At 34.7% G+C, this 13,492-nt stretch overlaps 1 protein-coding gene across 1 annotated transcript in view; it reads right to left on the reverse strand.

Annotated features, from left to right (window-relative positions):
- TUSC3 (tumor suppressor candidate 3) overlaps positions 1-13,492 on the reverse strand; it is a 120,260-nt gene that overhangs the window by 65,295 nt on the left and 41,473 nt on the right. The window contains exons 2-3 of the mRNA XM_062641253.1: positions 10,142-10,311; positions 1,372-1,489 (exon numbers count right to left, since the gene is read on the reverse strand). Coding sequence (XP_062497237.1) covers positions 1,372-1,489; positions 10,142-10,311 — 288 coding nt within the window. The remainder of the gene's footprint in view (positions 1-1,371; positions 1,490-10,141; positions 10,312-13,492) is intronic.

Raw genomic sequence — 13,492 nt, forward strand, 5'->3', positions numbered from 1 at the left:
ATGTTCTGGCATTGTATAGCGTTTGGGGGACGCTGCTCTGCAACTGCTTTGTTGTTTCTCTACAAACAGAACAAAAGCTGAAAAATCAGTATCATGACTTTTTGAGGGTTTTAATGCTATGGCATTCATATTACATGACTTGTTTGTACACAAAAACATAAAGCAAGCCTAAACCACACTTCCACCAAATCCGCCTTTAAATAGCCATTAGTATCACTTATCCTTAACACCATATTTCTCAAATACAGTCAAAAACTTACCTATTTTATCTAATTGTCTTGGTTTTACGCTACTTTAAATTCATACCACCTGAAATAAACTGAATCTGTACTCTTGTACACAAGGACTAAGTTGGACTGGACTATTCTAATATGTATGGATTGACTTAAGGGAAGACCAAACAACATTTTGCATTACTGTAACCAAACAACATTTTGCATTACTGTAACCATGTAGGATAATGTAAAATGATTTTAAAGCTTATCTGAACTAAAATTTTTAAGGCAAAATCATAAGCCATTCGTTGCACAACACATTCTCGGATCTCAAGTGGAAGAAAAAATACTTACTAAACAGTAATTAGACTTTTTAAATTTAGTATTTAAAAAATAAATATAAAATTTTTCTCCTGGAAGATTTCTTCTCCAGGAGGTGATTAAAAATACAGAGAGCTTCAAAACTTGTCACTCCTCTTGATCTGCATGTTTAGCTTCAATCAATGGATAAATATCAGGGAAATGCATGTCAGTATTTATTATTTATTTTCAAGTGATGCGTTTCACCTTGACAGCTCAATTTAAGAGTGGACCTTAGACTGTTCTCCAACAGTTGATTTTTCACTCTTCAAAGCAGAAAATCTAAACTAGCCTCTTTTCTTTTCCTTGAACAACTGCCAGAATAATACAAATATTACTGGAGTTGAAGAATATTGTATTATACAAAATCAATTAAAAAGCTCTTTTACTTTAAAAGCGTTTTTCCCCAATGATAAAATAATAATGATAAATAATAAATTATAATGATAAAATAATGATAATGATGATAAAGGAAATCTTTAAATGTTAATTACACTGCACTTAATTCAAATAAATGACATTAATTATGGGTTGAAAAATAGTTTGCATACATATAATGTAATGTATAAATAAACATTATAAACAGCATTTGGAAAATACTAGAAGTTGCTACCAGTACAATCTGTCATTGTAATGTCACAGAAACCCTAATGCCTGGTGTTTTTAATCAGGAAGAACTTATATACAAAACACAGAGGTACATACCTACACACAGAAAATAATTTATTTTGTATCAGTTGGCAAATCAACATGTAGTTCTAAAAATTAAGAATGTTTTACAATATCCAACATTTACCTGCTGAAAAACATCTGCACCTTCATCATAATCCACTATTGTGAAAAACAGTTTGTTTGAGAAAGCAGATGAATAGCGCCATGAATTAGCCAGCACTTGGTATTCTTCATTAGCTTGCCTGTTAAGGAAAAGAAACAAATGTACATCCATGTGGCATTTGCTGGCAAGAAAGATTCTATAACCAGCTGCAGCAGTCAGATGAATTACACTTGCAACAGTATCATTCTCAACAGCCTATTATTAAAAAAAGTTACAGCTAGTTATGCAACTTTTTGCTTCAAACTTACCTTCTCCAAAATTAAGTGTTAAGTCAAAGGTATGGCACAGAAATCCCAAGATGATGTTAACAAAAAATAATGTTTTCTATATTTAAAAGTCTCAGAGAAGAGGAGTGTCCTGAGTAGCAAGCATGACACAATCTGCTAACACACACTTAATGTGACCCTCAAGTACGATATCAAGAAGAATTCCGGGATCCTTTTCCAGCAAAGACATTCTCTAAACACACAACCACAAAACCATAAAACCACAGGTTCTACCTCAGGAAAAATCCATAGCAATGAATAATTCAGAAGAAAAAGAAGGAAAAAATAAAGAAAAAAAATATTAAAAAAACAATCTGAAAGGATCCTTGCAGTACTTTTGGCTTTCCACAGACTCCTTTGCTAATTATTTTAGCAAAAGAACTAAATTATTTTATATTACAAGTTAAATATAAAATTCTTGTTGGAAGTGGATGATCTTAAGGTCCTTTCCAATCCTAACTATTCTGTGATTCTATGTCAAGAATGTCCCCATTTCCTAATATCATCCTTAGGCATGAAATATATTACAACTCCAGTGGAACTGTGTTGTATCAAGGAATACACTGTATATGAAAAAATCTATCATTTAAGAAAAACAGTTAAAATGAAATTTTATGCGTTCTTGCCCCCCCCCAAAAAAAAAAAAACAACCTAAATATTACAAAATCATTACAAAATCACACAAAACTCAACTTTCACCATTATTGCCAGATTGATTAAAATCTGCTACTTAACACAATTCCTCAATGGGCAAAGTCTGCAATTGTATAAAAAGAAAAAAAGTGATTTAGGCATTAGTTATTTCTAGAAACAGATACTAACATTAAGGAGACTAACATATTCACTGTCATCCTGAAGAGGGCAGTCAGACAACATCAAAGGAATGCTGTAAAATCTTAAGTAATATCTGTAGGGCACTGTTTTGTTAAACCCACTATATTAAAGCTGAACCATTTTTATTATAAGAACAAGATAAAAATCACTTCATTTTGATGCCATCATTCTTCTTAGTCTACCTTTCACTTGGGATGAAACAGTATTTCTGGGAGATTCAGATACTCCAGTTATGTCCCCACTATTTGAGAGAAGACTTGTTTCCATTGATCTCCATGTATTTTGCATCTTTGAACTATTCTCAATTAATATAATGGGTAGAAAGTAACACTTTGCAAAAGGTTGTCTTAGATTTTCAATAAATGGATTCAAAGCATAATTTCATCCTCACACTGAAAATAGCAAAGCATTCTGTAACACATCCTCTCTGCAGCTTTTGAGGACTGTGTAGAAGCAATAGTGAAACATGGAGAGGCAGAAATACAAAGCTACAGGATTACCACATGCAGAACTGAAGAACATCCTATAGTCCACTGTGTAATTTCCAATGGATACAATGTTGATACAATCACGCTAATAACTGTAGCATTTGTTACTCTTTTTCAGATACAAAAAAAGCATAAGTACTCAGCAGGGAAAAAAGTCAACCTCCAATTAACATCAGGCAACATCAACTCTGTCACTTCTTATCTACCTATAGCTATCATTAGTTAATATCAATTCTATGTTTGTTTTTATGAAGTAATGCTAAGTATATGAAATTATCATTATATGAAATACTATAACAGCATAACGCAGAACTATACTTGGTATGAACTCATCAGAACAGTAACATGTACAGTAACATTACAGTATTACAGTAATTGTAACGCTGTTCGCTAGTTTGACAGGATTTTTTGATAGAAGGTTTAAATGCTATTGCTGCTACAGTCACCTTAAGAATTTAATCATAACAGCGATGCAGGAACTAGCAACAACAGTAGTAATATTAACCAGTTACCAGAAAATAGTGTCCGAACCAAAAGGGAATGTTACTATTAGATTTACCTAGAAAATTCAACACCATGAGAAGTAGCCTCCTACGCAAATGCTCTACAAAATTTTCTTCCAGTACATTGGAAGTGTCCATGAAACATTAGAAGTTTTATTTTAAAAGATAAGGTAGATAATCAGATTTTTATAGCTTGAGCTGTATTAAACTGGATTAATTTTATCCAATAAGACCAACATTATAGTAAGAAAAAAAACAACCAGAATATTAGGAAAACAGTACACGAGACTGTGGAATTATCTGCCAAAGAAACCTGTAAAGCATTCTTTTTTGTCAAACTATGGACTGCACAAAACAATTACAAATGTACAATTGGCAAAGAATGCATTACCAGGTCGCCTACTCATTCTTACCCATTTGTTTAAAGTAAACGGTTATCAATGCTGTAATCTACCTCCAGAACAACTTTTGGTTTTTGTTTGCAATGGTTGTCCCAAAATGAAGAGACAGCTGAATGCATATTTTGACTTCCTCTCAGTATCAAGAAAATAATAAATTCAGAATACTTATTTGCTTTTATTTTTGTTTAGGATGACTCATAATGTCACAACAAAAAGCACTGAAGAATCTACAAATGTGTCAAAAAAATCAACACACACAACAAAATGAAGAGTATGGACACTAGCTGAAAACTACAGTGTTTATGCAATCTAGATATCTATAATAGGAATAGGAGTAGAAAGCAAGCTAAAACCCATGCATGTATTTACAGCATCCCATGAAATTTCAAATATTCTACAGATGAAAAGAAGCTAGATCATATTTTTGTAGGGGGTGAAAGGGGACTTGTGACCACAAGAAGAATGAGTCTCTTACGATGCCTTGTTAAACAGGGCTCATCAATACTTTTATCAAGCTCCTGAAGCGCACTGGAAAAGCAACTGCAGAACTTTCAACAGCTCCCTCCACATTTCCTTTTCCTTCTTTGAACAAAAGTTCAAAAGATAATTCACTCTCAGTACAGTTAAGAGACCTGTCAATGATTTTCTCACTACCTGCGCTTGATCAACCAGCAAAAAAACTGAAAGGCAGAGGATCCTGTTTTTTCTTTCTGATGATACCTCCTTAACTGTCAGAATTCTTTTTGCTGTTGAACTACTCTTTGATTGGCTACTTGAAAACAGTTTTCTGAGATACCTTTTTGAACAGGGAAACCAACAGAATTCTTCCATTTTCTAGATTAAAAACCTCCCCTTGGAGATCTCATTGACAGGGCAGATGTTAACAAAATTATGTGTGATCTCTCATATTTTATGTATATACTTTATATGTATATTTACACACATACAACTTCAGCTAACAGGAGTAATCAGTGCTCCTTTCATTATAATGAAACTTCTTTTAAAAATGCAATAGTCTGGTGAAGAAAATTATTGTCTACACAAACTCCTCTGCATTACCAGCCATTTCTAGCAGCTTCTTCATAAATACTGTCTTTACACAACTGTGTTTTCCAAGAATCTGGAAGCAGATTTGTTACTTCCACAGTAAAACACTATTAAACACCATTCAGGACTGAAACAACACAATTTCATTTTGGGCAGTTTACATGTTTGTCTCTGCAGATGGTTACCTGCCATTACTACAGTCTTCCTCTGTTGAATGTCCCCATTTTTCTCCTGACGATTTATGATGCTAATCATAAGCTTGAACTTTATTTGCAATGATTCAAACTGGTTCAGTTACACCTATAAAAGGAAAATTTGGGAATTCACAGGTATAAGCAGGTTCAACAAAGTATGCACAACAAGATCCATTTGTTTCAGCTGGCCTAAAATTCACAGAGAAATGACATGTCTAATTTACATATTTTAACTATTATCCTATAACAAACTACTGAACCAGGTCAAGGTATAGACCCTATCCACTGAAATTCTGTACTTTAGCCTCTAACACTGCTCCGATGCTTCCAAGAAACACAAAGGAGAAAAAAAGACATCAAGAAAAAAAATACACATCCTTTTGCTGATGGGCTTCTGTTCAGGGGTGGAGGGGGAACTCAAGTGATCAGTTTCATTTCTCTGACTCAGATATCCTCTTCTAAATTAAAATACCCCAGTAATGAACTCAAAAAATTAACCAGACAAAAACGCAAGACATTTCTGATATGCAAAACAGAGACAGTTGCTTCTGCCAGTGAGACGAGAGAAGCAAAGCTTAGAAAATAAAAGACCTCATATAATTTGCTTATAGCTTGATCAGATGGTACAGCAACAAAGAACAAGCTAATGGTAACAATGAATGAAGCAGAGAAACAGCACAGTGACAGTTTTAGCAGGCTAGAGCTAAAGCCTAGGTGCATCTGAAAATCAAGGCACTAATAATTGAGTCGAGTGAGGGTGGGGGGTATTGCTGAAGTCTGGTTGGTAAAATGGTGTTGAACCTTTTGGGAAAATGTAGTGATAATAAAATGTGAGAACAGACTGCAAGGCACAGAAGATGACAAGTAGAGAAGCTGAGGAGAATTTTCACCCAAAAATGCATTCAAGTCAGGCTAGTAGTTACTGTATGCCTGGATGCAGTACAAAAGTACAGGATGAGAAACAGTCTTCACCTCTGTGAAGATGCTGTTGTCAGAATGACCATTCTTTTGTTCTCTTTCTTACATACGTAAGGTGGGTTGTTTTTTTTTCAGTAGTGTGACTGATGTGGGTAACAGAGAGAAACTATCTAGTTGAGTGAGTAGCTCAGCATACTGGAAAAACAGAAAGTGATCTTACATCCAGAGGAATCACTGCTTAGATTCTATTTCTGACTGTTCATCCAAACAAAAATAAAAACCCCAAACTGATTCATCATCACAGCATAGAGGTCCCTTTCATGTATCCAACTCCAGTGTGCAGAGTGTATAGACCAAGAACAGCAGTAACATGTAAAGTCAATTAAGACCGAGTTCGATTTCCTGGGACCAAAACTGTTTAATCAAACACGCCTCCAAACACACATGAAGAAAACTCCCTATCTTCAACTGTTAGAAACACATCCTATCCCCACCAATGACTTCACATTCTAAAGCACATAGGATATTTAATCTGTTATGGTCAATTCATATCTGAATAACAGCTATGTCATCCTGAACCTAAACAATTATGTCAACAGCAAAACTGATATTTATGCTACCACTTACATAGTTGGGAAGGAATCGCATAGCTTAGAATACTTTTTGGATTAGAAAATTCAAACTTGCTTGTCCACAAAGCTAGATGGAAATGTTGTACTCCAAATTCTGTTTTAGAATGAAGATGGAATTTCTTTGAAAAACACTCTAGAGGCATGACTAGAGGAGCTACTAACACTCATACAAAGCTGCTGCAGACATGATTCTAACATTTAAAAGTGATAATTTTACAGTGTGATAATATCATATGTATCACATTATGTTAAATAACTTTTGCTAGGGAATACCTACAAAACACACAACATGCTTTGGTTTTACTGAAAAAAGATCAGCTCCTTTATCTGAAAGGACATTTTCTTACATACAGAAGTTTCATCCAAATATCTGTGGTGCCAGCAACTTCTTCATATCTGGCATTTTAAGAAGAAGCTGGTATTATTTCCAAATGCTTTCACAAATCGTAACCGTTAAGTGATTTATGTGATTGATGTCACAATGTCTTCCTCACTGTGCACCGAAAAGCCTTTGACTCTCCGAGACGAATTTGGTCAGCTTTCTACATATAGGTCCTTGCTATATGGATAGGTAAGACTTCTTTAAAATGTTTAAGTATCATGCCTACAGGCATTTAATGACTTGGCTAAGATCACCTCAACCAAGTTTTATCCAAAATTTGGAACCTCTCGAGCATTAAAAAAGATTGGGGATGGGTGGGTTACGGGGGGGGGGGGGGGGGGGGGGGGGCAGAATTCCTTCCTTCATACCTTCTAGACAACATCCAAACTACATCATCCTTCAGCAATGTACAGGCACAACAGTCCTTAGCCTGACAGGGAACTTGGTTCACCAAACTGACTTTGTATTCACTTTGAAGAGTGCCAAAAGTGACACCAACTTTCTGAATGCAAAAAGCTACTTCTTCATCCCCAGTAGCACAACCATTCAAAACACCTGCCAGAAAAGTCATAATGATTTTACCGTAAACTCCTTTTAACAACACTCTAAATATAACTAAATGCAAAATCAGATACAACAAAGAATATGGTTTAACAAGATAGGACCCACATGATCCCTTCTGGCCTCAAACGTGCAAATCTACAATGGCTGGCTCTAATAGCAATCAGCTTTCACTGCTCTTCTCCAGAACAGGACCACATTTCCTTCCATTCCTCCCCAACTTGTTATTTGCTGTTTTGTTTTGTTTTTTTTTTTAATAGTACTGTGTTTTTCACATTTAGCATTTGATGTAGCTCTGTGCAGTGCAAAAAACGTCTTTTTTCCATTTTGAAAATACTGTTCCTCTGTTCATCCCCTGGATGTTTAGAAAAGAGAACACACTGAAACATCAAATCCAGGCACAAAGGGAAAAGACAAAACCTTCTTTTTTCGTAAAAAAAAAAAAAAAAAGCAAGCTGATTCTGAGGTGTATAAACAACAAGGCTCAAATTTTAGTACAGGGGGGAGGAAGTACTAATGCTTGTGACGAAGTTATTCAAAGTCAAAAAATCCAGTCTATGTGCCTTTTTCTATTTGATATATGACATTGATTTCTTTTTGTATGCAATTGTTCTGCAAATATTTTGATGAGTAGCAATTGACTGAAATCTTGGACAAAAGTATCCTCATAGAATATTATAGATTAAGATAAAAATCTATTTTTGCTTTAAGGAAACTGGCTAGTGAATACCTAACAATAAAGTAACGCATGCATTTCATATCCTTTCAGTGCTGCTGTCCATTAATTAGCCATTGATTTGAAAACGTCAATTTTCCTGATAATGGTTTTATGCGCAGTATGATCAACCTCATTAAATTCCTTTTATTTCCCATGAAAAAGTGGATCACAAATCCACATTTATTTAAACAAACCCAACTGAAAGTAGTATGTTGATTTTTTTCCTTTATTTTATGCTTAAAGATTTTCAGTTGGTTCTGACATAAATGGCTAGCCTGGCATATTACAGGACAAAGTTTATAAGTTTTCAGTAGAGTAAACAATATACAGCTGTAAGAAAAATTAACTTCCTTAATGACATCAATATTTATATTGTTTTTACATGCCCTACAAAAGAGCTGTACATAAGACAGGGAAAGAATTTGCTATGGCCATTATGACAAACTGAGCTTTATAAAGCTAAACTTAATGTATCTCTTGTAGCTTTATCTACTTTTAGGAAAAGAGAAATGATTTATAACAATATGGCAAAATTTCAATTACTATTTCATCTCCTGAAGTTGGACTGTGGCGACACAAAGAAGAAATAACAGCAACCAACGGCTATTAACTGGACTTAAGAACATTGGAGCTTCTGCACCTACTCCCTTCCCCCCTTCACTGTTCGCTTGTGGAGGGTGAACTCGCAGGAATGCAATTTATATACTCTCCCTCAAAACTGACCAACTGACTTCAATGATGAAAAATTAATCTATAAAAAAAAATCTAATAAAACCCATACATGACTACAGGTACACAAGTTAAAAGTTTCTATTGTAAATGTCACATTCCAACACCTAAGAAATCTAACATGCTGCCACATTTACCAGTTTTGCATTATTGTTTAAAGTACACCTATTTAAAACCAAGAAATAATATTTCTTCATATACAGCTTCTGTATTGCATAGTTCTACGGAGTATTTTGCTGCCTATTTAAATACAGTTTAGAACTCCCTGCATAACGATCCAATCTGTTACTAAACACAATAATTTCTAATGTATATTTTGGCCTAAGAAGATTTTATTAGTACAGTTTCTCTTTTAGTCATGCATTTAATTACCTTACTAGCTTTCAGTCCCTTGGTCCTATTTCCATGTATATCATTAGTCATTTTTTGGATTAATTTACTGAACTAGGAACTTGCAGGGAAAGATCTTAGAAGAATACCAGAGCTACTCTAATACATATTCTAAAAGGAACCACCAGAACATATCAAAGTGTAGTGCTACACAGTATTCCACAATAAGCATCTCCTTGTGGAAAAACATGCTTGCATGTGAGAACTGCTCAAAGCTGTGAAATCACAGGGTAATTCACATCTGCATCACAGCCTCAGACATGCCAGCTGGAAAAAAAAAAATAAATCAGTGAAGTGTATTATTAAATGTTAATGATTCACTTCCGTCACTTTCAAATGTCTTTGGGAAGATCATGGTTGACTGAAATAAATAAAGCAGATTTCTTAAAAAGAAAGTTTTCCTCAGTTCTATGCATTTTATTCAACTGTAAGTTAATAAAACCCAAAACTAGGGAGACTTCTAAAATTTGACATACAGATTAAAACAGTTGAAAAGATGCGGTAATAAAAACATGAGCCTGTTAAATAGTGAGCATCTATCCCATGCAGAGAGCAATCCTACTCGGTGTACTGGACATTGATTAAAAGATTCACTTGAAAACTTGTGGTAAGGAAGGTGAAAAACTTGTGATAAGGAAGGTGAAAAAGATCACTAAGGTATAAATTACCTGCAAACAGAGCACTGCCGCTGGGGCTGGAGAGCAGTAAACATCACTACCACAGAGTAGTTACGAGGCGGAGCCTTCACAAATCTTCGAAATTTGTCTCCATTCATGCGGATGACTGAGCGCCTTGAGCTCCATTCCATCAGCTGCTCCACCTTCTCAGCCAGAAGATTCTGTAATTGAGGACAAGGATGAGGAATGTTTAATCTTAAACTTTAAACACTTCATAGCTATAATTCTGCCTTTGCATCATCACAGCTCCTATGGTCTTAAGCAGCAGGTTGGGGGATCCTCTATATAGCTTATAGCAGAATTCAGTCTTCTATGTAGACAACTGGATTTTAAGTATTTAAAAAAATAACTCAGTGTAGTCTTAAACAGAGAGGATACATAAAATGAAACCAAACAGGTTGCTACCGGAGGCAAAGGAGTAGATGCAAGGCTGACTGTCTACATACAAGATACTAGTACAACAATCATTTAACTTTCATTAAAAACTGGAAACTTTAGAAAATGCAGTATTATATTTATCTTATTTAGTAATAATCACAACAGGATATTGTCAGTCACTCAAATACTAAGATGAAAGAAAAATGTAGCTACAAAGAGATAGAAATAGTTACTACGCTGAGAACTTCTTTATGAATATGTATCACATTGAATTTAAATTAATACAAGTTTTGTATTTTGTTACAGACAGGAATGCACTGTCTTATAAACCAATCTAGCACATACCAAATTTACAACAACTTTAGTTGCTTTTAAGATTGAGAACCCAAAAATATTTTAGCTGAACTATAAGTGTACAAGGAAAAGAAAAATTACTGTGAGTGGCTCTTCTTTTGCAATAAAGTATTCCATCACATGAATGATCTAGAAGCAGGGTAAGACAACCCTCAAGGCAAATACATTCATCTAATGATTCCTATGAAGATCTATTTAGTTATTTGGTTTTTTTTTAATCAAGTAAGCCGGATGTCACACATGCTCAGCAGAGACTTTTGAGTCTCCCAAGTTACTCAGATTTAGTGAGGTTGCACTGGCCATGCTCTAGGTGGATTGCTAGACCTACAGCACATCAGGATCAATGAAACAATTCATCTTGGTTTAATTCTTTAATTCTCTGCTTAATGACACTGTGGAAGCTGTCTTTATCAAATAAGACCAAAAAAAAAAAAAAAAGAATGGAGAAAATGCAAATATTATGACTTGCACAGAAGCTGGGTGCTGAGACAGTGGGAAGGAAAAAGAGGAGAACAGAAAGTGAACGGGCACTGAACAAAAGACAAATGAAATTCAGAACTGGAAGGTGTGAGATCTCTGATAAAATACATGAGTTAGTGAAAGGGTATACAAACTAATGAGGATCTACTGTGGAGGGAAGAATAAACTAGCTTAACAAAACATACTGAAACGGGGATACTCTGAGAAAAGAGAATATGATGACAAGCAAGACAAAGATAAAACTTAAATACTGTGCAAGAAAATCTAAGAAAGGAGACAAGGTGATTTTCTAGGACTTTAAAAAAAAACTGAAGAAAAAATTAGTTCATCTTGTGGCATTTTGACAAATCAGTAATGCTATAAAAAGAGTAGCAATAGCTATATAAGGGGAAGGAAGTAGTGAACTATAAGGGTAAAGGAAAATTACATTTTGCCTGCCAAATCTTCCACCTTAAAAATTAGCAGAAGATGGCCCTTGGAGCTCCTTACAAGGCATGGCACAGCTGGTCATCAGAAGTTTTGAGTCCAAAGGAAGCTTTGATCTATGTACATCATAAACGTTTCTGAGACAGACACACTTATTTGAGACTATAAAGCCTTTAAAAAATATCTTTTAGGTTTTCACTCCTAGTCTCAGAATTTAGCTGAGATTTGTAAACACGAAAGTGAAGGAGAGATTACAGTTCTGTTTAACATGAGTGTACCAATAAATCAAATTTTCTCCTGCTAAAAGACAGTTATGGTGCTGATATTGCTTCAAAAAAATGTATTATGTTAAGGTCTTTTCTTTAAAAAAAACAAAATAAAACAAACCCATAAAGCAGGTTAAATAAAAAAAATTAAGCACTCATTTGTAAAACTTCCTCAGATTAGCAGCACTTGGATTAAATCTTTCTGTTCATTTCAAAAGATTCATTAATTTTGCATGAAGCACTCCAGCTGGTAACGTGCAATAAAACATAAGGAGCTAAAAAGGATGTGTACTTGTACTTCCAAAAGCTTTAATATCTGAACCAAAGACATAAACCAAAGAGAACTAATAAAAATACACAACTTTCAAATTAACACAGGAAGTATGCCTAATATCCTACTTTGTACAGAAAACCAAAAGATTTTTCAGAATAGGCCTTACTTAGGGAAAAGAAATACGTGATACCAGAAAAGCCTTACTCAGAAAAGTCCCATACACTGTTTTACTTGGAAGCTTGTTGCCAACAAACAACTCCCTTGACTCCTTCAAATTCAGCAATGTCTAACATTACCTTCTAAGAGCTAACACAGCTCTTGTGCAATACTGTGAAGCTCACCATAACGTTCTAAACTATGCATGCATTTTGGTTTGTCTTTTCTCAACACACTAGGTGAAAAGTTAGCAACGAAACTAACCTGTTAAGTGTACTACGCTAGGTAATCAAGCTAGTACTTCAGGAGTATAAAGTCAGTACATACAATTTTACTACTGGCTTCAGTGGATTCTGAAGAAAATTTTTTCAAATAGCAAGTTAGCACTGAATAGATTGCAGATAATCACATCGTGAAATATTCTGATCTAGGCCAGATTTCTCTTAGGCAACTGACTGCACCTTGATATCCTAACACTTCTTAGTCCACTTTATTCCAAAAGTCTCCTTTTGCAGAATAAATGGTAGAAGAGACCACGGTCTGACAGCTCTAGAATTCCTAATCAAGCTTGTGGAATATCCTATACTTCACAGCTGTATTTGGCAACATTTTACAGATAGATGAAGGTCTGGTATTTTGTCATTTATAAAACACTTGCAAAATATATGCTGCTGAGTAAGTTATCAACCTTTTCCTCATCTTATTTAATAATGAAATCCAAGAAATAAATCTAGTGTTAAATGAGTTTCCATTTTAGCTGTGCATTGAACTTGAAAGTTGAGTACCTGTGTTCAGGAAATATGGCACAGTTCAACGTTCCAACTATCTACGTTAGCACTGGATGAAAAAGGCTCTCACTTTTCAGACACTACACCTAGAAAACTGACCAGTCTGTTAAAAAGGGGGCAGGTGAGGAGGATTGTGGTTTTTTTAACAAATGCTCAAGCTAGCAGACTAGCCTCATGGATTCCATAATTCATTATGTAACTTTTATGTTTTCGTAGGAAA

This window comes from Pezoporus occidentalis, unplaced genomic scaffold (genome assembly GCF_034315485.1).
Source record: "Pezoporus occidentalis ecotype Australia unplaced genomic scaffold, CSIRO_AGI_Poc_V1 ctg1, whole genome shotgun sequence".
Classification (NCBI taxonomy): Eukaryota; Metazoa; Chordata; class Aves; order Psittaciformes; family Psittacidae; genus Pezoporus; species Pezoporus occidentalis.